At 39.3% G+C, this 25,090-nt stretch overlaps 1 protein-coding gene across 7 annotated transcripts in view; it reads right to left on the bottom strand.

Moving 5' to 3' along the window:
• Positions 1-605: 605 nt before the first annotated feature.
• ENTPD1 (ectonucleoside triphosphate diphosphohydrolase 1) overlaps positions 606-25,090 on the bottom strand; it is a 104,626-nt gene continuing 80,141 nt past the window's right edge. For 6 of the 7 annotated variants that reach the window (XM_005225444.5, XM_024985480.2, XM_010819793.4 and 3 more), the window contains 3 exons: positions 10,253-10,369; positions 7,412-7,549; positions 606-5,220 (listed from right to left, as the gene is read on the bottom strand). In XM_005225444.5, coding sequence (XP_005225501.3) covers positions 5,014-5,220; positions 7,412-7,549; positions 10,253-10,369 — 462 coding nt within the window. In that variant the 3' untranslated portion in view covers positions 606-5,013. 7 annotated transcript variants of the gene reach the window in all.

Here is a 25,090-nt window from a genome sequence, read left to right as displayed (position 1 = left end):
TAGAACAAGTGACATAACCTTTCAGGCCATTCTTGTTTAATTTGTAACCTAAAGCAATTGAACCAGATCAGTTAGCTTTTGTTAAGATGCATCATAAGCATATCGAAAACTAGTATTTCATGAGATATTATTTGTTGTACAGGAGTAAAAAGTGTTTAAGTCAAATAAATTTTGGAAATGCAAACTGCAATCAGCATGAGCATTACTTTATAAAAAGCCCTTAGGATTCCTGAAGGATTTGTTAAATTCTTACATGTGGAATCTAAAATGTCACAAATGAATTTATCTTTGAAACAGAAACAGACTCAGAGTCATAGAGAACAGACTTGTGGTCGCCAAAGGGGAGGGGGTTGGGGGAGTGATGGATTGAGGGTTTGGGATTAGAAGATGCTAATTACTATCATATATTTTATATACTTATTATATACTATTAAGCTATTATATATAAAATAGAAAAACACCAAGATTCTACTGTATAGCACAGGGAACTATTTCAGTATCCTGTAATAAATCATAATGGAAAAGAATATGAAAAAGAATATATATAACTGAATCACTTTGCCACACACAAGAAACACACGAATTGTAAATTGACTATACTTCAATACATTAAAAAAAAATAATTTATTAAATTTTATTTAACCCAGAATTTCCCCAAATTATTTGAGCACAGAACTCTTGTTTCCCCCACAGGACAAGCATTAACATGACATGGGACACTAATTGTCTCCAAACTGTTTAGCAAATATTGATTAATCTGAAAGCAATATATTGGAGACAAGATCATTGTTCTTGATATCAGGTTTCTACTGGGGTGGTAATCACAAGATTGAAAAGAGGAATCAAAATGAAAAATGCTGTAAAGGCAGAATGGGAAGGTCTTGGCCAGGACAAGCCCCTGTCACTTCAACACTGATAAAGTTGATTCTAATCTTGGTTCCTTAAGGGAGTGGTGGTGTTAATCATGATAAAATGCAGGAGGAGGAGCAAGTTTATGAGGAAAGGTAGAGCTCAGTATAAGTCATCCTAAAACACACTGTTCCCCATCACAGGCCTTTCCTCCCCTCTCTTCTTAGAACCTTGCTATAAGAAATGATGTTGTTTTATTTTATTTTATGTTTTAACTTTACAATATTGTATTGGTTTTTCCTTAAAATTAATGTAATTAAATAGGATCAAGTCAAAAAAGAAAAAAAAAGAAATGATGTTGTTTCTTAGGAAACTGTATCTCACTTTTCATTGACTAATCCATGTTCTCTGATACTCTTCGTGCAAAAGGGATATAGAAATAAAAAGTCAACTCAGGTGCTGATGAGGGTGATTCCATCATTATATCATCAATATAAATTTAGAAATTCATTTACTTAAAATAGAGAAATACAAAAGGCATAACAACACTTTTAAAACATGGAGTCTTAAATGCCACTTTGAAAGAAGAAGGCTTATGGAGACATTCTTTTCCCAATTAATTAAAATAACTATTGTACCTGTGATTAAACCAATTATGTTCAGTTGTATTAGATTCTTGTGCAAATAAAAACTTGAGTAGTTAACTATACACTGGCTTAAACATATAAGGAAAATAAATAGATGGTCTCTTAGTTAATCTGTCATTTTAGAATGTGAGACTAATGTGGGAGGTGCCAGAGCATCCTGGTTAAGGCTGTGGAAAGAAGATGGAATTGATGATGTCTTGGAGGAAATGACATATTTTTAAGACTATTCTTTGGCAAGATAAGTAGATTTCAGTTCATGGAAAACATACTTTATGTTTTAGTTCATGAGAAACTGTGGTAGACTGAATCATTGTGCCCAGTGTTTCATGAATTTTCTGTTACAATTAGTCATTCATGTCCTTTGCCACATGACTCTGCCATTTTCCCCAGTGTTTCTTCAATTGGTAAAGTTGGGGTTGGTCATATGACTTATTTTGGTCAGTAGAATGTGAATGGAAGTGACAGGGCCATGTCTGGGCCAAGACCTGAAGAGGCATCCTGAATTTTCTGTCCTTTTTGTGTCCCTTCTACTCAGAACATGGCTCAGGAAGCCACCAGACAAGGAGAGTGGGAGATACATGGAGCAGGCCTGAACTTGACCTACTGCCGGAAATAGAGGTACTAGCTGATTTGAGACCCATGAACATGAAAATCAATGTTTATTGTGGTAAGCCACTGAAATTTTGAGGTCGTTATAAGAAATAAAAAAAAAAAAAAAAAAATAGTACAAACTGAAATACCTGGCTAGTGCAGGCTAATTGTGAGCAACTTGTTATGTTCAAACAAGATAGCAATTATCAGACTCTGAATCAGAGAGCGATGAAACCATTTTGGTGAAATTCAACTCGTCTTTCAAACCAACAATACATGAGAATATATTTTAATAGTAACTTTACTATTATATGGTAAACTTTGTGAGCTCTTAAGAGACTAATCTTTATTTTAGTATTCAAATTTACACTTTGACTATAGAATTTAAGCATCCAAATTATCTTGTATCATCTTTAAATCCAGATTAAATTTTCTAAAGTTTAGGGTTAATCATCAAGCATCTTGGTCTGAATGACAGGCATCTCTATTGTCACAAAAAAATGCAACAAAACCTGAGGAATAATGTGAAACTCTGAGCTGGGATGTTAAAAGCTTGTTAAGGATAATGTTAAACTTCATATATAATAAATAATAGCAAGGATGTTATAGCATCTATAGCTGTTTAAAGAAGTTCCCCCACCCAGAGAAAGACAAAATACTATTGCCTGTGTTTTTTTAGCTTTGAATGTACTTTTTGATATGTGCTGTTTAATATGGTAGCCACTAGTCACACATGGCTATCGAGCACTTAAAATGTAATCCGGATTAGGGTGTGCTCTAAGTGTAATATACACAACAGATTTCAAAAACTTAATATTAAAAAATAAGAAATCTCATTAATTACATTTACTTACATGTTGAAATGAGTTCTAGGCACCTTCACCATAAGTATCTTTGCCATTGACACCTCTGCCACAAGCGTTTTTGCGGCAAACATTTTCATCAAATAACTCATTGCCTATAAGGCACGTTCTCCATGAAAGATAAAATAACCGAGGTAGGAGTTTTTGGTTTGACAGTTTGGTTTCAACTGGTTGAAATGTGTTAGCATTTCTTCTAGTTGGCAACATTATTGATGGCTTTATTGAGCTGGCATATGACACTGATTTGTCCCAAGAGTTGGTTTCGTATTTTGAAACACTACTTTGGAGGAGAAAGAGGCCACAGTCCTAGAAGGTGGAGAGGGAAACCCACATTTCCCACATGACTTTGGAATGTCTATCAACGGACACGTGACAATATGCCAAGAACAAACAACTGTGTAGAAGCTTTCACAGCACAGCACAAAGCTCAGTTACAAAGATGCCTCTAAGGACTTGGAAACGTACATCGCTCTTTATGAAGGAAGACATTTCAGTGAACAAGAAAAAGTATGATGCAGAATGAGGAGACAAACCAATGAGCCAAAAAAATAAACCCCGTATAAAATGCTATGAATGAAAGACTTGGAAGACAAGTGCTTAGGTACCACCTGCAAAATAAAATAAGCTATTTGTACAGTATTGCCATGAATCTACACACATTTTAAATGTACTCAAACATTTTATATTTCATAGTGTCTTGAATTTTGTTATTCATTTCATTGTGTCCTTTAATTGCCCCTCTTTTATTTTCCATTATCTTATATTTTATGGCAAAATTGCTTCCAAGCCAATTACTACAGTGAAAATGTGGCCACAAGTGCTTGTGGCAAAGATGTCTATGGCAAAGATGCTTAAGCAGAAGTACCTAGAACCAGTAGTAACACTTGTAGATGTGATCCCTGGCACATTTTGTTGTGTAAATACCATGACACCAAAAAGGCATGCCACTCTCACTCATGAAGTTCTCTCACTAAATTAGATCCTGGGACAGTAAGATACAGCATGGCTTTAGTGACATCTCAGTGAGCATCTTTGTGGTGCAACTGGTTAGCATGTTTAGCAAAACGGAAAGGTTGACGGTTCATGTCTACCTCAGGATGGCCTTATGCCCAGCCAATTTCTTGGTGATGAAAATATACTGGAGTTGGATAGCATTGACAGTCGCACAGCATTGTGAATGTACTAAATGCCACTAAACTGTTTATGTTATAATGGTGAGTTTTAGGTTCTATGCCTTTTACCACAATAAAAACCAACCCCAGGAGATGTTTTGGAGGACACATTTTTCCAACCTTATGTTGTAACTATTTTTATTCCTGACATGTGTACACCTAACTAAATAATACGCCCTGATATCTGAATGCCTATGTATATATGTACAGCAGCTTTTAAAATAATCTCTGGTATGGGTGTCCCACTCTGTAGCATTTTTGGCATCACCCAGGAATATGTGACTTAGGCAAAAAGCCTCTTTTGGCTTGGATTAACTATTTACTGCATAAGCACAGAAATTCCTTTGCAAGACTCTTTTGCCCTAGTACACATTTGCTTAGTCTAGACAATTTTCCCATGGAAAGGGCAGGCTGGGCTTGGGTGTGTGTCTATCTTCTCCAAAGGCATTGTATGGCTTTTTTAATAAATGGGAAACAGGTCTGTAAGATCACAACTGAATTAGTCCCCAAGATTCTTCTTTTAGGCAGGGCAGCTTCCCAGCACAGGACTCGAGATTCTCAGTTCTTTTGGACAAAGTCAATATTGTTCTTTTATAAAGCAATGATCATGAAAGGAGGCAGATCTTTAAGACCCACACAAACAAAGAGTACAAAAGAGAAAGGGGGGAAGTTTGGAAAGACTCACAGAAAAGACAGTGTCTGCCAGGAAGTCCTTGAAGCAGAGGGTGGTGAATACTTCCCACGGAGAGGCTTTAGCAGAAGCCAAGGAAGCCTCATGCTGGTCAAGACTGGCCTTGGTGAGCAAGAGTGGTGACCTTGGGCGCCACTGTGGAGGTAAGTGCTTCCTGGGCGAGTTTTCTCACTCCAGCCAGAAGATTTCAGCTGCTCCTGCTATACCATGTCTTTCCAGAAATACGAAGGCTTGTGAAAGACAACTATGCCTACGATGATCACTGCGAGCAGGATCAGGGAGAAGAGGACCATGAGGAAGACATAGGTGGAGTGGGGGAGGGGTGGGGACATTGGCTCTTCAGCTGGAATCTTGTTGGTCAGGTTCAGCATGTAGCCCAAAGTCCACCCAACGCTGGTGCTCCGGACCTGCAAACAGTGGGGAAAGTGTTGTTTCTGATTTGAGGATTAAATGAGCTTTCATTCAACGCTACCCATAACACTAAACCACCAGGAAGTGAAAGCACCACGTTTGGTTCTCTAAAGGGATTACTTCTATATTTTGAATTGGGAATATGGCTGTGAGGAAACAGGAGCAAGTGATTAGAAGGAGAGTGTGGGGCCTCACTACTGTATTCCCCAGATTCACAGAGGAATTTGGTGAAAGATGGCTCAGTTCTCCTGCCAAGAAGAACTTAATTCAAATTAGGCCTTTGGAAGTTTGCATTCCTCTTTTGATATTTGTGTAATGTGGGTGATAGGGTGGGGAAGGGGGCTGGAGGCTGACAGGAAGCAGGCAAAAAATGAGAGACTGACTGTCCCTGTCCTTCTACATCCATGTCAGGCCCAGGAATCTCATCCATACAAAACCAGGACTTCTGTTATGATTCAACTAGGGAAAACCTGGGGAATAATCCCCATCAAGTCAGTCTTACTCGACGGATGTTCAAAGACATTGCATATGCATGAGAAAGGATTATTCTCAAATGAAAAAACATTCTCCAACCCTGCCATCTTCCTAGGGATATTCTCAAATGAAAAAACATTCTCCAACCCTGCCATCTTCCTAGGGATATTTTCAAATCACCTCGAAATGTATTGAAATATAGGTAGTCTGTGAATAATAAAGAATTGTGGAAATGTTTCTATTACATGAGTTGTATGTGGTCATGGTAGGAAAATCACCAAGTACATATATCTTCTTTTTTGAAGATAAAACCATCTCTGCTTCGTCACTCAGAGTTGTTGTTATTATCATTTTGTGTCATATCCTACCAATCTCTCTGTGCATGTTTTTCACAGAAAAAAGTGGAATTAAATTGCATGTAGAAGTCATTTAACAACTCTTTGTAAATATTATCCCACATCTCTTAAGGGATTTCTGCAGCATCATGACTGGTATGAACTGCCTTATATGGTCATTTTTACTCACTTTATTCAATTATTTATAAACCCTAGAAATGGAGTAGTTGGACAAAGTGATGTACATATTTTAAGGCTTCTAGCACATATTGCCAAAACAGTCTTCCCAAAGGTTATGCCAGTTTACATCCCAGCCAATAGCATGTGAAATGCTCCTCTCCCCTACGCCTTTACCAGTCCTGGGAATTAATAATTTGTAAAATGCCCGCTTCCTTTTATGGGAAACTGGAACTTTATCTGACTGCCTGTGTCAAAGAAGCCTCCAGAGTTACTGGAGTTATCACCTAGGGTTTAGAAATAACAGATCATAGTTGGTACCTCAGAGAATATAAGTCTGACATAGACATCTCTCTCAAACAGACAAACCATGATGGAACAGAAGGAAAACTTGGATGTTAAAACAAGGAAAAGATTCAAATTAGCAAAGGCAATATTGACAAGAGCACGATGAAACTAGTATTTTCAAGGCCACCACAGTCCTCTGCCTTAATGCTTTGTTTTGCTTGAAGTCAGGGGTAAATTGTTTTTGCCATCAATTGGTATGAGTTTAAAAGGTAGAGAAACACTGTCCTTAATATTTTTAATCAGCCACAAGTGTGTTCCTCTGTCTCACTGCCAGTGGAAATGTTGCTCCAGGCCTGAATGCCTGCAGGTGATGCTTTGGTAATGCACAGCCATGAGGTTGCTTCTTTAAGGCTTATGCTAAGCCTGATTTCTTAAGCAAAGGCCCCCATGCACAGTCATTCCTCTCATTCCTCACAGTGAGCTTTCGGATTGGTCATTCTTAAAGCTGCAGCCAACAAGGCCTTCACCCCTTATAAGAAACCATGATCATCCTTTCTGGATTCATGAAGGGGCCTTTGGGATGGATGTTGAAGCCAGCACACAGAATCACTGTGGCTGTTGAAATACTGTTATATTACTTTAATATCTTATATTTTGTCTTATAAGGAGTTAGTCACTGTTTTATGAGCAGAAAGGTGAGGCTGAGGATGCAAGTAGACCTCCTTAGATAGGATGCCCACAACTGGCTGGTCAACATGCCAGGAGAGCCAGGCACAAAATCCCAGCTTGGGTGAGAGGTGAGGTGGCAGAACAGGACATCAGGCCAAAATTTAAATCAGGCTGACTCCTACCTCTTTCAAACTCAAAGCTGTCTCAGTCACTACCACCCAACTTCGCCCTTAACCCAACAAACCTTGTTCATGAAGTGAATATTTTTCCAGGACTCAGCTGTAAAATGGTAGCCATTCAGGAGGAGAACCAGGATGTAGGTGCCAGAAAAGCAGTATTCACTCAGGTATTTCTCCTTCACTTCACCAAAATTCTTCTGCACCTGGAAGCAAAGTGAGGAAAACATGATGCTTGTACAACAGGCCCTTCTCCACAGCCGCCATGTTCCCTACTGAGCTGATCAAGGGAATAGAAAGCCCCAGCTCACATGGGCCTGAGGGTTGGCCTCTGCAGAGGGCTTTGGGAATGGCGCTGCATGCCTTCCATGGGTGCAGGGCTTCATACTTCAGGGTCTGTTAAGGGATCTTTTCCTCCACAGGCTATGACACATTAATAAGTGCTCCAGCAGGAAAAAAAAAAATCTAGTTTCTGCGGTCTAATAGGTTCAACAACACTGAATTTTACTATATTTTTTCATCCCTTGTGAAACATTTTCCACATATATTCAAAACTGAAAAACTGTTACATGAAAGAAATCATTAATTTTTGTTTAATGAGCTTGTCCACTTATACACACATTTATTCAATAAATATAGTGTCTGTATTTTCATTTTACAGATCTTTAAGTGTGGGGAAAATTTGATCTTTGTTAAGACATTTCAACGTGTAGAATCAAAAGAACTAGGGTTGGAGTCCTGACTCTATCCACACCGTCTCAGCCTCTTGCCCTTGTTGTTGTTCAGGCACTAAGTCGTGTCTGACTCTGCAACCCCGTGGACTGCAGCACGCCAGGCTCCTCTGTTCTCCACTATCTCCCACAGTTTGCTCAGACTTATTTCCATGGAGTCAGTGATGCCATCCAACCATCTCAACCTCTTTCTCCCCTTCTCCTCCTGCCCTCAATCTTTCCTAGCATCAGGGTCTTTTCCAGTGAGTTGGCACAGTTACGTTCGACAAACACTGCCCTGGAACCCAGTTCAGGAAGCATTTTGCTCAAGAATCCAAGATGTTCCTCTTTCTCCACAGATCACCAGCAGCTGCAAAAAGCCTCCCCTCTTGGAAAGGGCTGAGGCATATCTGATCTGCTCTTTCTGAAAGCCCTGAATACCTCCTTCATGTCCAACTCAGACAAAATACTTAAGAGAAAATTCCAAATGTCCAGGCTCTTGCACAACCTTCAAATGTCCAGGCTCTTGTACAATCTTCCTTCCTCGGTTGTCAGTGCCCAAGAGAATAGCATCCATTTTCAAATAATCACATATCTTCAGAATGAAAGCACCATGCATTTTGCAACCGTGTCGACTTAAAACAGCTGCTGTTTTTGGCCACTCCTAGATGATCTGTTTATTTTTAGAACAGAGTATATGCAGATGACACCACCCTTATGGCAGAAAGTGAAGAGGAACTAAAAAGCCTCTTGATGAAGGTAAAAGAGGAGAGTGAAAAAGTTGGCTTAAAGCTCAACATTCAGAAAACTAAGATCATGGCATCTGGTCCTATCACTTCATGGGAAATAGATGGGGAAACAGTAGAAACAGTGTCAGACTTTATTTTTTGGGGCTCCAAAATCACTGCAGATGGTGATTGCAGCCATGAAATTAAAAGACGCTTACTCCTTAGAAGGAAACTTATGACCAACCTAGATAGCATATTGAAAAGTAGAGACGTTACTTTGCCAACAAAGTAATGTCCGTCTAGTAGAGGCTATGGTTTTTCCAGTGGTCTCATAGTTGGACTGTGAAGAAAGCTGAGCACTGAAGAATTAATGCTTTTGAATTGTGGTGTTGGAGAAGACTCTTGAGAGTCCCTTGGACTGCAAGGAGATCCAACCAGTCCATCCTAAAGGAGATCAGTCCTGGGTGTTCATTGGAAGGTCTGATGCTAAAGCTGAAACTCCAATACTTTGGGCACCTCATGCGAAGAGTTGACTCATTGGAAAAGACCTTAATGCTGAGAGGGATTGGGGGCAGGAGGAGAAGGGGACGACAGAGGATGAGATGGCTGGATGGCATCTCCAACTAGATGGACATGAGTTTGTGTGAACTCTGGGAGCTGGTGATGGACAAGGAAGCCTGGCGTGCTGCGATTCATGGGGTCGCATAAAGTCGGACATGACTGAGCGACTGAACTGAACTGAACTGAAATTCCATATCTTTCTCTTGCGTCCCTGGAAATTTTCATCAGGTGGCACTGGATCTTGAATGACTCAGTGCCTCAGACCAGAAGAAAACTTGTGCTTCTGTCATAAGCAGGATATATATTGAACCTGTTTGATGGAAAAATGGTCTGACCACAGTGGTGTCTGTGGCAGATTCTGTGAACTGCCTGTCTTCCTCGGGGGTTAAGGGAAGTAGTAGAAGACAATGTGCTCAGCTCCAGGAAGTAGCTCGTGGTGGATCTAGGGCTCAAAGCCAGTCGTAAAATCCCACATCCTGCTTTCTCAGCCAGCCGTGGCCAATGAGATGTAAGAGAAAAGACTACTAAGGAGCTTCTGGGCTAGCTTTTGCTTTCCTGTAAAAAGGAACTGATGTATCTGGATGCGATCACTGAAGCTAAACCTTATTTCCATGAGGAAAGCAGCCGAAGAATGATCGAAGAATGATTGAAGATAGTCAAGCTATTGGACCCATGCCAGCAACTGCCTATTGCCACACTTCAAATTAGGTGAAAATCATTAAGACCTTTTTTGTTTAATCCATTGTATGGCCAGTTATCATGGAATGCCGGTGAGTTTATTCCTAACTGAGTGTGCCATCTGGGCCTCTCTAACATGTGTGTTGGATCTTGGTCACATTAGTACAACCTGAAGAGCAGACGCACAGGGAAATGGTAACAATGGTAACAGCTGCTGTTTCCAGTTGCTTACCTCTTCCCAACGCTGAGCGCAGAACTCTTCCAACTTCTCAGTCAACTGTTCCACAGATACTGATTCCTCTGATGTAAGGTTTAAAAACTCCATCACATAGTAAAAAGCTGAAAATGCCTACAAGAGAAAAGTGCTGAGTTTGGTGCAGTGTCCAACACAGAGGGGCATTGATTCACTCTCCAGAAGGCCAAACCCCTAGGGAAAGTGCCTAGAAATCTCTGAGGAATAAATCATCGATCAGGTGATATTCCAGACCCAGGAACTGCTTCCTTCCTAGAAGGTGTCACTTTGCCACTGACAGGCATTTCTGAGCTGTTTGGTAGCTAATTTTCTCTACAATCAGGGAGAAAGAAAGAGAATCAGGGAGAAAGAAAGATAGGGAAAAGAGAAGATAAAAGAGAGAGGAACAGGTCAGAAAAATCCCATCTTTAAAAAGCTATTATGTATGAATTTTTAATAAATAAAGCCTGGAAAATTCTACATAGAGGTAATGGGAGTGATCTCTAGCAAAATCATAAGATTTTTTTTCTTTTTATTTATGCAATTTTGGGCCTATTTTTATAATGTACAAGTACTTTCTTTAAATAGCCAATGTTTATTTAACAGATAATTTTTGCAGGTCTATCACAAGCTAGGCACAACTTAAAAGTTTAAAAAAATCATCATCATCATATGTGAAAACTATATAAAAAGTTTAAAAGTGAGTTAAAAGGAAAACATTCTAGAGTAATGTAAATGAAACCCCAAATAACCAAATGGGACCTTAAAACTTAAAAGCATTTGTACAACAAAGGAAATTATAAACAAAACAAAAAGATAACCTGCAGACTGGGAAAAATATTTGCAAATGATGTGACCAACAAGGGATTAACTTCCAAAATATACAAATGTAAGGCTTAATATTAAAAAAAAAATCAAAAAATGGCCAGAAGACCTAAATAGACATTTCTCCAAAGAAAACATACAGATGGACAACAGGTACATGAAAAGATGCTCAGTATTGCTAATTATTAGTGAAATGCAAATCAAAATTGCAATGAGGTATCACCTCACACCAGTCAAAATGGCCATCACTAAAAATAATACATGCTGGAGAGGGTATGAAGAAAAGGGAACTCTCCTATACTGTTGGTGGGAATGTAGATTGGTGGAGTCACTATGGAGAACAGTCAAGAGGTTCCTTAAAAAAACTAAAAATGGTGTTACCATAAGATCCAGCAGTCCCACTCTTGAGCATATATTCAGAGAAAATTCTAATTTGAAAAGATACATGCACTCCAGAGTTCAAAACAGCACTGTTTACAATAGCCAAGACATGGAAACACTCTAAATGTCCATCAACAGATGAATGGATAAAGAAGATGTGGTATATATACACAATGGAAACATAGCCATAAAAAGAATGAAATAATTCCATGTGCAGCAACATGGATGGACCTAGAGATTATCATACTACATGAAGTCAGTCAGAACGAGAGAGAAAAATATCAAATGATATCGCTTATATATGAAATCCAAAAAAAAAAAAAAAGAACTTACTTACAAAATAGAAATAGGCTCAAAAGACATAGAAGACAAACTTATGGTTACCAAAAAGGGAAAGTGGGGAGACGGGGAGGGATAAATCAGGAATTTGTTATTAATATATACACACTACTATATATAAAACAGATAAGCAACAAGAACCTGCTGCAGAACACAGGGAACTATATTCAGTATCTTGTAGTAACCTATAGTGGAAAAGAATTTGAAAAAGAATATTTATATATAAATAAAATCACTCTAATGGCTAATGGGAACACTCTAATGGCTACATGAGAGTCCATAATATTAATGTATCACAGTTCATTCAACAACTCCCTACTGGTGAGCATTCCTTTGATACCAGTATTTTTTCCTATAAGCAATGTTGCTGTCAATACCTCTGTACATATAGCTTGTGAACTGGTACGCTCATCCCTCAGTGGAAGATGAGCTCCGTAGGAAAAGGCAGCCTCTACATACTTTGAAGTCGGGAATTCGACACTTTAAATATTGTATGCTAGTTACAGAACAAGATCATGGTATAGTCTTATTTCTATCATCTTAGCCCAAGCCGTCATCAGCTCCTGTGTGGACACTGCCATGACCTCTTGTTGGTCTCCCATGTTACCTTTCTAGTTCTATCCCAACCCATCCTGAACTGGCAGTCATAGGAATCTTTTAAAAACAAATTTGATCATATCACTCTTCTGCTTAAAGCCTTCAGAGACCAAATTCTACCAGAAGTCTCAAAGCCACTCATATTCTAACCCCACCCTCTAGGCCAATATCATACCATACCACTGCTGACCCACCCACCACATCCCAGCCACCCAGGCCTTCAAGCATGCCAAACTTTTCTTCCCCCTCAGTTATATAATTGCTCTTCCCTCTATTCGAGTTAATTTCCATGGCTCCTCTTCAGAGAGATCTTTTAATCACCCACCTAGACTAGGATGCTCTATTAATCCCTCTTATAGTACTTTTTTTCTCTCCAGCAGTTGCTAGAGTTTGACTTGCTTTGTCTGTATCTCTGGTCTCTTGTCTGCCTGACCTCTAGAACACCAACTCCATAATGTCAGGACCACATCTGCCTTGGCTCTCAGATGAATCTGCAGCACCAACATGGCACTTGGCACATGGAAGAGCTCTATAAATGTGTAAATGGCAGGAAACTACCCTCTCTCTAATTCCTAGAGCACTGGCTAGAATGTAAGAGACACTTGACAAATCTCTTTTCTGAGAAGCATGTATGCTCCGTTGTGTCCCACTCTCTGCAACCCCATGGACTATAGCCCACCAGGCTCCTCTGTCCTTGGAATTTTCCAGGCCAGAATACTGGAGTGGATTGCCATTTCTTAGTTCAAGGATCTTCCTGACCCAGGGATTAAACCCAAGTATCCTGCATTGCAGGTGGATTTTTTACTGCTGAGCCACTGGGGAAGCATAATATGCATAGTGGATGCCTGAAAAGGTTCTCCCCTATTAATTAAAACTATTAAGAGTGTTTTCCTCCAGTGAACTGATTGTCGGGCAGGAAGGAGGGAAAGACTTAAGTTTTTACTGTAAACTTTATATTTTTGTTATAAATAAATTTAACATGAGATCTACCCTCTCAACAAATGTTAATGTATACAGTGAAGGACAAAGCTGTACAGTAGATTTCTAGAAGTTAATCATCTTGCATAGCTGAAACTTTATGCCTATTGATTAGTAACTCCCCATCTCTCCCCTCCATCAGGCTCCTGGCAACCACCATTCTACTCTCTGATTAAGTCTATAAGTTTGATTATTTTAGATATCTCATGTAAGTGGAATCATGCATTATGTGTCCTTTTGTGACTGGCTAATTTCACATAGCTAATGTCTTTGGCCACCTCATGCGGAAAGTTGACTCATTGGAAAAGACTCTGATGCTGGGAGGGATTGGGGGCAGGAGGAAAAGGGGACAATAGAAGATGAGATGGCTGGATGGCATCACCGACTCGATGGACGTGAGTCTGGGTGAACTCCGGGAGTTGGTGATGGACAGGGTGGCCTGGCGTGCTGCGATTCATGGGGTCGCAAAGAGTCGGACATGACTGAGCGACTGAACTGAACTGAACTGAACTGAATGTCTTCAAATGCCATGAAATCAGAAGATGATAGCTTCTTGGCAGGAAAGCTATGACAAACCTAGACAGTATGTTGAAAAGCAGAGACATTACTCTGCTGACAAAGGTCCATATAGTCAAGGCTATATGGTCTTCCCAGTGGTCATGTATGGTTGTGAGAGCTGGACCATAAAGAAGGCCAAAGAATTGATGCCTTTGAACTGTGGTGCTGGAAAAGACTCCTGAAAGTCCCTTGGACAGCAAGGAGATCAAACCAGTCAATAACCCTGAATATTTACTGGAAGAACTGATGCTGAAGCTCCAGTATTTTGGTCATCGGATGTGAACAGATGACTCATTGGAAAAGTCCCTGATGCTTGGAAAGATTGAGGGCAGAAGGAGAAGAGGGTGTAAGAGAATGAGATGGGTGGATAGCATCACCAATGCAATGAAAATGAATTTGGGCAAGCTCCAGGAGATGGTGAGGGTCAGAGAGGCCTGGTGTGCTACAGTCTATGGGGTCACAAAGAGTCAGACAGAAGCAACAATGATGTCTTCAAGGTTCATTTCTGTCTCATGTCACAGAATTTCCTTCTTTTTAATGCTCAGTAATATTCTGTTGTATGTGTACATCACATTTAAAAAATCCATTCCTCTTTCAACATTCATCAACAGACATTGAAGTTGTTTCCACACCTGGGCAGATAAACACCCAAAAGAAAGATTGCTTGATCATATGATAGATTTTTTTTTGAGGAACCGCCATACTCCTTTACATAGTGGCCACATCCACAATATACAAAGGGGTCCATTTTCTTCACATCCTCACTACACTTGTCTTTTGCTTTTTCTTTCATAATATCCATTCTATCAGGTATAAGGTGATACCTCATTGTGATTTTGATTTGCATTACCCAGATTGTTAGTGATGTTATGCACCCTTGCGTATACCAACTAGCCATTTGTATGTAGTCCTTAGAGAAATATCTACTGAACTCTCTAGTCCATTTTTAATCGAGTTAGTATTCTTCTTGCTGTTGGGTTGTTAGAATTCCTTATATAATTTGGAAATCTACCTCTCATCTGATATACAGTTTGCAAATATTTTCTACCATTTTGTAGGTTGCTTTTTTACTCTGCTAATTGTTTCCTCTGCTGTGCAAAAACTTTCTGGTTTGATGTAGTTTCAATTATCTATTTTTGCTTTTGGTGACTGGGCTTTTGGTGTCATATCTAGAACTCATTGCTAAGACCAATGTCATTTTCTTTCACTATATTTTCTTCTTGAAATTTTACAGTTTCAGGTCTTGTGTTAAAGTCTTCAGTCCATTTTAAGTTGATTTTTGTGGATGCTGTAATATATAGGTCCAATTTCATTCTTTTGCATGTGGATATACACAGTTATATCAGACTTATATTGAAGACAGTAGGGAAAACCACTTGACCATTCAGGTATGACCTAAATCAAATCCCTTATGACTATACAGTGGAAGTGAGAAATAGATTTAAGGGACTAGATCTGATAGACAGAGTGCCTGATGAACTATGGACAGAGGTTCGTGACATTGTACAGGAGACAGGGATCAAGACCATCCCCATGGAAAAGAAATGCAAAAAAGCAAAATGGCTGTTTGGGGAGGCCTTACAAATAGCTATGAAAAGAAGAGAAGCAAAAAGCAAAGGAGAAAAGGAAAGATATAAGCATCTGATTGCAGAGTTCCAAAGAATAGCAAGGAGAGATAAGAAAGCCTTCCTCGGCAATCAATGCAAAGAAATAGAGGAAAACAATAGAATGGGAAAGACTAGAGATCTCTTCAAGAAAATTAGAGATACCAAGGGAATATTTCATGCAAAGACGGGCTCGATAAAGGACAGAAATGGCATGGACCTAACAGAAGCAGAAGATATTAAGAAGAGGTGGCAAGAATACACAGAAGAACTGTACAAAAAAGATCTTCACGACCCAGATAATCATGATGGTGTGATCACTCACCTAGAGCCAGACATCCTGGAATGTGAAGTCAAGTGGGCCTTAGGAAGCATCACTATGAACAAAGCTAGTGGAGGTGATGGAATTCCAGTTGAGCTATTTCAAATCCTAAAAGATGATGCTGTGAAAGTGCTGCACTCAATATGCCAGCAAATTTGGAAAACTCAGCAGTGGCCACAGGACTGGAAAAAGTCAGTTTTCATTCCAATCCCAAAGAAAGGCAATGCCAAAGAATGCTCAAACTACCACACAATTGCACTCATTTCACACGCTAGTAAAGTAATGCTCAAAATTCTCCAAGCCAGGCTTCAGCAATACGTGAACTGTGAACTTCCAGATGTTCAAGCTGGTTTCAGAAAAGGCAGAGGAACCAGAGATCAAATTGCCAACATCTGCTGGATCATGGAAAAAGCAAGAGAGTTCCAGAAAAACATCTATTTCTGCGTTATTGACTATGCCAAAGCCTTTTGACTGTGTGGATCACAGTAAACTGTGGAAAATTCTGAAAGAAATGGGAATACCAGACCACCTGACCTGCCTCTTGAGAAACCTGTATGCAGGTCAGGAAGCAACAGTTAGAACTGGACATGAAACAACAGACTGGTTCTGAATAGGAAAAGGAGTACATCAGGGCTGTATATTGTCACCTTGCTTATTTAACTTATATGCAGAGTACATCATGAGAAATGCTGGGCTGGAAGAAGCACAAGCTGGAATCAAGACTGCCGGGAGAAATGTCAATAACCTCAGATATGCAGGTGACACCACCCTTATGGCAGAAAGGGATGAGGAATTTAAAAGCCTCGTGATGAAAGTGAAAGAGGAGAGTGAAAAAGTTGGCTTAAAGCTCAACATTCAGAAAACTAAGATCAAGGCATCTGGTCCCATCACTTCATGGGAAATAGATGGGGAAACAGTGGAAACAGTGTCAGACTTTATTTTTTTAGGTTCCAAAATCACTGCAGATGATGGTTGCAGCCATGAAGTTAAAAGACACTTACTACAAACTGCCAGAATACAGAAAGGACACCCCAAACTCAGCAATATAAATAAGATGAAGAGACAGAGGAATATCCAGCAGGTAAAGGAACAGGATAAATGCTCACCAAACCAAACAAAAGAGGCAGAGACAGGGAATCTACCTGATAAAGAATTCCAAATAATGATAGTGAAATTGATCCAAAATCTTGAAATCAAAATGGAATCACAGATAAATAGCCTGGAGACAAGGATTGAGAAGATGCAAGAAAGGTTTAACAAGGACCTAGAAGAAATAAAAAAGAGTCAATATAGTGAATAATGCAATAAATGAGACCAAAAACACTCTGGAGGCAACAAATAGTAGAATAACAGAGGCAGAAGATAGGATTAGTGAATTAGAAGATAGAGGAGTAGAAATAAATGAATCAGAGAAGAAAAAAGAAAAATGAATTAAAAGAAATGAGGACAATCTCAGAGACCTCCAGGACAATATTAAACGCTACAACATTCGAATCATAGGAGTCCCAGAAGAAGAAGACAAAAAGAAAAACCATGAGAAAATACTTGAGGAGATAATAGTGGAAAACTTCCCTAAAATGGGGAAGGAAATAATCACTCAAGTCTAAGAAACCCAGAGAGTCCCAAACAGGATAAACCCAAGGCGAAACACCCTAAGACACATATTAATCAAATTAACAAAGATCAAACACAAAGAACAAATATGAAAAGCAGCAAGGGAAAAACAACAAATAACACACAAGGGAATTCCCATAAGGATAACAGCTGATCTTTCAATAGAAACTTCAAGCCAGGAGAGAATGGCAAGACATACTTAAAGTGATGAAAGAAAATAACCTACAGCCCAGATTATTGTACCCCAGCAAGGATCTCATTCAAATATGAAGGAGAAATCAAAAGCTTTACAGACAAGCAAAAGCTGAGAGAATTCAGCACCACCAAACCAGCTCTCCAATAAATACTAAAGGATATTCTCTAGACAGGAAACACAAAAAGGGTGTATAAATTAAAACCCAAAACAATAAAGTAAATGGCAATGTGATCATACTTATGAATAATTACCTTAAGCGTAAATGGGTTGAATGCCCCAACCAAAAGACAAAGACTGGCTGAATGGATACAAAAACAAGACCCCTACATATGTTGTCTACAAGAGACCCACCTCAAAACAGGGGACACATACAGACTGAAAGTGAAGGGCTGGAAAAAGATTTTCCATGCAAATAGAGACCAAAAGAAAGCAGGAGTAGCAATACTAATATCAGATAAAATAGAGTTTAAAATAAAGGCTGTGAAGAGAAACAAAGAAGGTCACTACATAATGATCAAAGAATCAATCCAAGAAGAAGATATAACAATTATAAATATATATGCACCCAACATAGGAGCACCGCAATATGTAAGACAAATGCTAACAAGTATGAAAGGAGAAATTAACAATAACACAATAATAGTGGGAGACTTTAATTCCCCACTGACACCTATGGATAGATCAACTAAACAGAAAATTAACAAGGAAACACAAACTTTAAACAATACAATAGACCAGTTAGACCTAATTGATATCTATAGGACATTTCATCCCAAAAAAATGAATTTCACCTATTTCTCAAGCGCACACGGAACCTTCTCCAGGATAGATCACATCCTGGGCCATAAATCTAGCCTTGGTAAATTCAAAAAAATTGAAATCATTCCAGGCATCTTTTCTGACCACAATGCAGTAAGATTAGATCTCAATTACAGGAGAAAAACTATTGAAAATTCCAACATGTGGAGGCTGAACAACACGCTGCTGAATAACCAACAAATCACAGAAGAAATCAAAAAAGAAATCAAAATTTGCATAGAAATGAATGAAAATGAAAACACAACAACCCAAAACCTGTGGGACACTGTAAAAGCAGTCCTAAGGGGAAAGTTCATAGCAATACAGGCATACCTCAAGAAACAAGAAAAAAGTCAAATAAATAACCTAACTCTACACCTAAAGCAACAAGAAAAGGAAGAAATGAAGAACCCCAGGGTTAGTAGAAGGAAAGAAATCTTAAAAGTTTAGGGCAGAAATAAATGCAAAAGAAACAACAGAGACCATAGCAAAAATCAACAAAGCCAAAAGCTGGTTCTTTGAAAGGATAAATAAAATTGACAAACCATTAGCCAGACTCATCAAGAAACAAAGGGAGAAAAATCAAATCAATAAAATTAGAAATGAAAAGGGAGAGATCACAACAGACAACACACAAATACAAAGGATCATAAGAGACTACTATCAGCAATTATATGCCAATAAAATGGGCAACGTGGAAGAAATGGACAAATTCTTAGAAAAGTACAACTTTTCAAAACTGAACCAGGAAGAAATAGATAATCTTAACAGACCCATCACAAGCACGGAAATTGAAACTGTAATCAGAAATCTTCCAGCAAACAAAAGCCCAGGTCCAGACGGCTTCACAGCTGAATTCTACCAAAAATTTAGAGAAGAGCTAACACCTATCCTACTCAAACTCTTCCGGAAAATTGCAGAGGAAGGTAAACTTCCAAACTCATTCTATGAGGCCACCATCACCCTAATACCAAAACCTGACAAAGATGCCACAAAAAAAGAAAATTACAGGCCAATATCATTGATGAACATAGATGCAAAAATCCTAAACAAAATTCTAGCAATCAGAATCCAACAACACATTAAAAAGATCATACCATGACCAAGTGGGCTTTATCCCAGGGATGCAAGGATCCTTCAATATTCGCAAATCAATCAATGGATCACACCACATTAACAAATTGAAAAATAAAAACCATATGATTATCTCAATAGATGCAGAGAAAGCCTTTGACAAAATTCAACATCCATTTATGATAAAAACTCTCCAGAAAGCAGGAATAGAAGGAACATAACTCAACATAATAAAAGCTATATATGACAAACCCACAGCAAACATTATCCTCAATGGTGAAAAATTGAAAGCAATTCCTCTAAAGTCAGGAACAAGACAAGGGTGCCCACTTTCACCATTACTATTCAACATAGTTTTGGAAGTTTTTGGCCACAGCAATCAGAGCAGAAAAAGAAATAAAAGGAATCCAAATTGGAAAAGAAGAAGTAAAACTCTCACTGTTTGCAGATGACATGATCCTCTACATAGAAAACCCTAAAGACTCCACCAGAAAATTACTAGAACTAATCAATGATTATAGTAAAGTTGCAGGATATAAAATCAACACACAGAAATCCCTTGCATTCCTATACACTAATAATGAGAAAATAGAAAGAGAAATTAAGGAAACAATTCCATTCACCATTGCAATGAAAAGAATAAAATACTTAGGAATATATCTACCTAAAGAAACTAAAGACCTATATATAGAAAACTATAAAACACTGGTAAAAGAAATCAAAAAGGACACTAATAGATGGAGAAATATACCATGTTCATGGATTGGAAGAATAATATAGTGAAAATGAGTATACTACCCAAAGCAATTTATAGATTCAATGCAATCCCTATCAAGCTACCAACGGTATTCTTCACAGAGCTAGAACAAATAATTTCACAATTTGTATGGAAATACAAAAAACCTCAAATAGCCAAAGCAATCTTGAGAAAGAAAAATGGAACTGGAGGAATCAACCTGCCTGATTTCAGGCTCTACTACAAAGCCACAGTCATCAAGACAGTATGGTACTGGCACAAAGACAGAAATATAGATCAATGGAACAAAATAGAAAGCCCAGAGATAAATCCACGCACATATGGACACCTTATCTTTGACAAAGGAGGCAAGAATATACATACAATGGATTAAAGACAATCTCTTTAACAAGTGATGCTGGGAAAACTGGTCAACCACTTGTAAAAGAATGAAACTAGAACACTTTCTAACACCATACACAAAAATAAACTCAAAATGGATTAAAGATCTAAACATAAGGCCAGAAACTATAAAACTCCTAGAGGAGAACATAGGCAAAACACTCTCTGACATACATCACAGCAGGATCCTCTATGACCCACCTCCCAGAATATTGGAAATAAAAGCAAAAATAAACAAATGGGACCTAATTAAACTTAAAAGCTTCTGCACAACAAAGGAAACTATAAGCAAGGTGAAAAGACAGCCTTCAGAATGGGAGAAAATAATAGCAAATGAAGCAGCTGACAAACAACTAATCTCAAAAATATACAAGCAACTCCTGCAGCTCAATTCCAGAAAAATAAATGACCCAATCAAAAAAGGGCCCAAAGAACTAAATAGACATTTCTCCAAAGAAGACATACAGATGGCTAACAAACACATGAAAAGATGCTCAACATCACTCATTATCAGAGAAATGCAAATCAAAACCACTATGAGGTACCATTTCACGCCAGTCAGAACGGCTGCGACCCAAAAGTCTACAAGCAATAAATGCTGGAGAAAGTGCGGAGAAAAGGGAACCCTCTTACACTGTTGGTGGGAATGCAAACTAGTATAGCCACTATGGAGAACAGTGTGGAGTTTCCTTAAAAAACTGGAAATAGAACTGCCTTATGATCCAGCAATCCCACTGCTGGGCATACATACTGAGGAAACCAGAATTGAAAGAGACATGTGTACCACAATGTTCATCGCAGCACTGTTTATAATAGCCAGGACATGGAAGCAACCTAGATGTCCATCAGCAGATGAATGGATAAGAAAGCTATGGTTCATATACACAATGGAGTATTACTCAGCCATTAAAAAGAATACATTTGAATCAGTTCTAATGAGGTGGATGAAACTGGAGCCTATTATACAGAGTGAAGTAAGCCAGAAAGAAAAACACCAATACAGTATACTAACACATATATATGGAATTTAGAAAGATGGTAACAATAACCCTGTATACAAGACAGCAAAAGAGACACTGATGAATAGAACAGTCTTTTGGACTCTGTCGGAGAGGGAGAGGGTGGGATGATTTGGGAGAATGACATTGAAACATGTATGCTGTTAAGTCACTTCAGTCGTGTTCGACTCTGTGCGACCCCGTAGACGGCAGCCCACCAGGCTCCCCCGTCCCTGGGATTCTCAAGGCAAGAACACTGGTGTGGGTTGCCATTTCCTTCTCCAATGCATGAAAGTGAAAAGTGAAAGTGAAGTCGCTCAGTCGAGTCCAACTCTTCACAACCCCGTGGACTGCAGCCTACCAGGCTCCTCCATCCATGGGATTTTCCAGGCAGGAGTACTGGAGTGGGGTGCCATTGCCTTCTCCTGAAACATGTATAATATCACATATGAAATGAGTCACCAGTCCAGTTTTGATGTATGATACTGGATGCTTGGGGCTGGTGCACTGGGACGACCCGGGGGGATGGTATGGGGAGGGAGGAGGGAGGAGTGTTCAGGATGGGGAACACATGTAACACCTGAGGTGGACTCATTTTGATGTATGGCAAAACCAATACAACATTGTAAAGTTAAAAAATAAAATTAAATTTAAAAAAAAAGAAAAAGGAAAAAAAAAATAAATAAAAGACGCTTACTCCCTGGAAGGAAAGTTATGACCAACCTAGATAGCATATTTAAAAGCAGAGACATTACTTTGCCAACAAAGGTCCGTCTAGTCAAGGCTATGGTTTTTCCTGTGGTCATGTATGGATGTGAGAGTTGGACTGTGAAGAAAGCTGAGCGCCGAAGAATTGATGCTTTTGAACTGTGGTGTTGAGAAGACTCTTGAGAGTCCCTTGGACTGCAAGGAAATCCAATCAGTCCACCCTAAAGGAGATCAGTCCTGGGTGTTCACTGGAAGGACTGATGCTGAAGCTGAAACTCCAATACTTTGGCCACCTCATGCGAAGAGTTGACTCATTTGGAAAAGACCCTGATGCTGAGAGGGATTGGGGTTAGTAGGAGAAGCGGACGACAGAGGACGAGATGGCTGGATGGCATCACCGACTTGATAGATATGAGTTTGGGTAAACTCCAAGAGTTGGTGATGGATAGGGAGGCCTGGCGTGCTGTGCAGTTCATGGGGTCACAAAGAGTCGGACACGACTGAGTGACTGAACTGAACTGAACTGATACAGTTTCCCTGAAACCATTTACTGGAAGGGATTATTCTTTCCCCACTCTGCCACCCTTGTCAAAGATCAGTTAATCATATATATGTGGGGTTTTTTTAAGGACTCTATTCTGTTCCATTGGTCTATATGTCTGTCTTTATGCCAGCACCATGCTGTTTTTATTACAGCACCTTTAATTAAATTAAATGTAATATATTTAAAAATCCACAACTTGATACCTCCAGGTTTGTTTTACTTTCTCACTTTCTCAGGATTGTTCTGGCTTTATGATCTTTTGTACTGCAAATGGATTTTATATGTATTTTTTTCTTTTCAGTAAAAAACACCACTGCAATTTTAATGGGGATTGCACTGAATGTGTGGATCACTTTTAGCAGTATGAGTACTTTAATAGTGTTAAGTCTTTCATGAACAGAAGCTGTCTTTCCATTGTGTCTTCCTTAATTTCTTTCATCAGTGCTTTGTGGTTTTCAGTGTACAAGTCTTTCTCTGAGGAACGAAGGGATCAAACAGAAAAGCTACCAGGAGAAGCTCAAGGCTCCTCCATGCTTTTCCGGCCCTGTCCTACCTTGATTGGGGGAATTACGTTCAAAGGCAAGAAATTCCACCCTCACCCCCATCTTTCCACCCCCAACTGTGGTAAGTCAGAAGGGTTTGTCAAGCTTGAAAGCAAGAATTGGGCCATGTTATTCAGGAGGGAAAGGTTTCAGAAAAGTTAAAAAGCAAATACAAAATAATATACCCTTTTTCCTTCAGATGTAGTTCCCAGGAGTGAGTGGAATGGAAAGGGCCCTTGGCTGGCCCCAGCATCTCTGGCAACCTTCTTCCCTTTTGTGGCACCCTCCTTTCTCTTCCAGCAGCTAGATTCAAGGCAAGGAACTTGGCTCAAAAAAACCCAAAACAGGCAGCCAGTCCTATTTCAGCTATGGAGCATCCAGGTGAGAGTGTAGTTTGTTCTGAATTTGGATTTGGAGCCAACTAATGACCAAATATTACCTTGCCAGTCATTGTGCAGTCATGTATTTCCCTCAGAAAACTGGAAAGACAGGTAAACTGTGGTCTAGGCCATGGTGAGCAGGATCCATGATTTTACCCATTGTTGTTTTCCAGAGACCAAGGGAATGAAGACCTCCATATCATTCGCAAATGGTAACGCCAGATTTTAAGCCAGGTATGGTTACTACAGAGCCTGTGCTTTCTCCAGGAAGTTCTTTCTGCGACATTGAATTGGGCCAAGAGACCTTGGAGGAACCTCTTCTGTTGGGGTCTGAGAGAGGAGTTGAACCCCCTTCCTCACATGCTGATCTACTTTCTGAAAAAGGGAGAGTGTGAAGGCAGACAAAAGCCCATTGTTTCTTTGAAGGTAATCTTAAGTATTTGAGATAACATGTATATTAGTCAATAATTAGAACTCAGTTGATGGTAGCTTGGAAGAAAGTTTTGACCAACCTAGACAGAATATTAAAAAGCAGAGACATTGCTTTGCCAACAAAGGTCCATCTAGTCAAAGCTATGGTTTTTCCAGTAGTCATGTATGGATGTGAGAGTTGGACTATAAAGAAAGCAGAGCGCCGAAAAATTGATGCTTTGAACTGTGGTGATGGAGAAGACTCTTGAGAGTCCCTTGCACAGCAAGGAGATAAAACCAGTCAATCCTAAAGGAAATCAGTCCTAAATATTCATTGGAAGGACTGATGCTGAAGCTGAAGCTCCAATACTTTGGCCACCTGATGGGAAGAACTGACTCATATGAAAAGACCCTGATGCTGGGAAAGATTGAAGGCAAGAGGAGAAGGGAACGACAGAGGATGAGATGGTTGGATGGCATCACCGACTCGATGGACATGAGTTTGAGCAAGCTCCAGGAGTTGGTGATGGACAGGGAAGCCTAGAGTGCTGCAGTCCATGGGGTTGCAATGGAACAAGATACTTATAAACTGTGAGTACTATAATTCTTGGTCTTCAGGACCAACATATGACATTTGAAATAATGAGTAGATCTAGGGACACTTCTTTCAGCCTGTGCTTAAATTTTTTTCTTATTCTGGAACAATGAAGAAAAGATGGAATTTGGAGTCAGGATTCAAATGGTCCCCCAACTCTTCAAGATGTAATGAAAATGACACTATCTTCTTGTTTCCTTGGGACTTACTCAGTTTCTACTTCCTAAGTGTCTTTA

Source organism: Bos taurus, chromosome 26 (assembly GCF_002263795.3).
Source record: "Bos taurus isolate L1 Dominette 01449 registration number 42190680 breed Hereford chromosome 26, ARS-UCD2.0, whole genome shotgun sequence".
NCBI lineage: Eukaryota > Metazoa > Chordata > Mammalia > Artiodactyla > Bovidae > Bos > Bos taurus.
The sequence above is the reverse complement of the archived record's forward strand: the minus strand, read 5'-3'. Positions and strand labels throughout refer to the sequence as shown.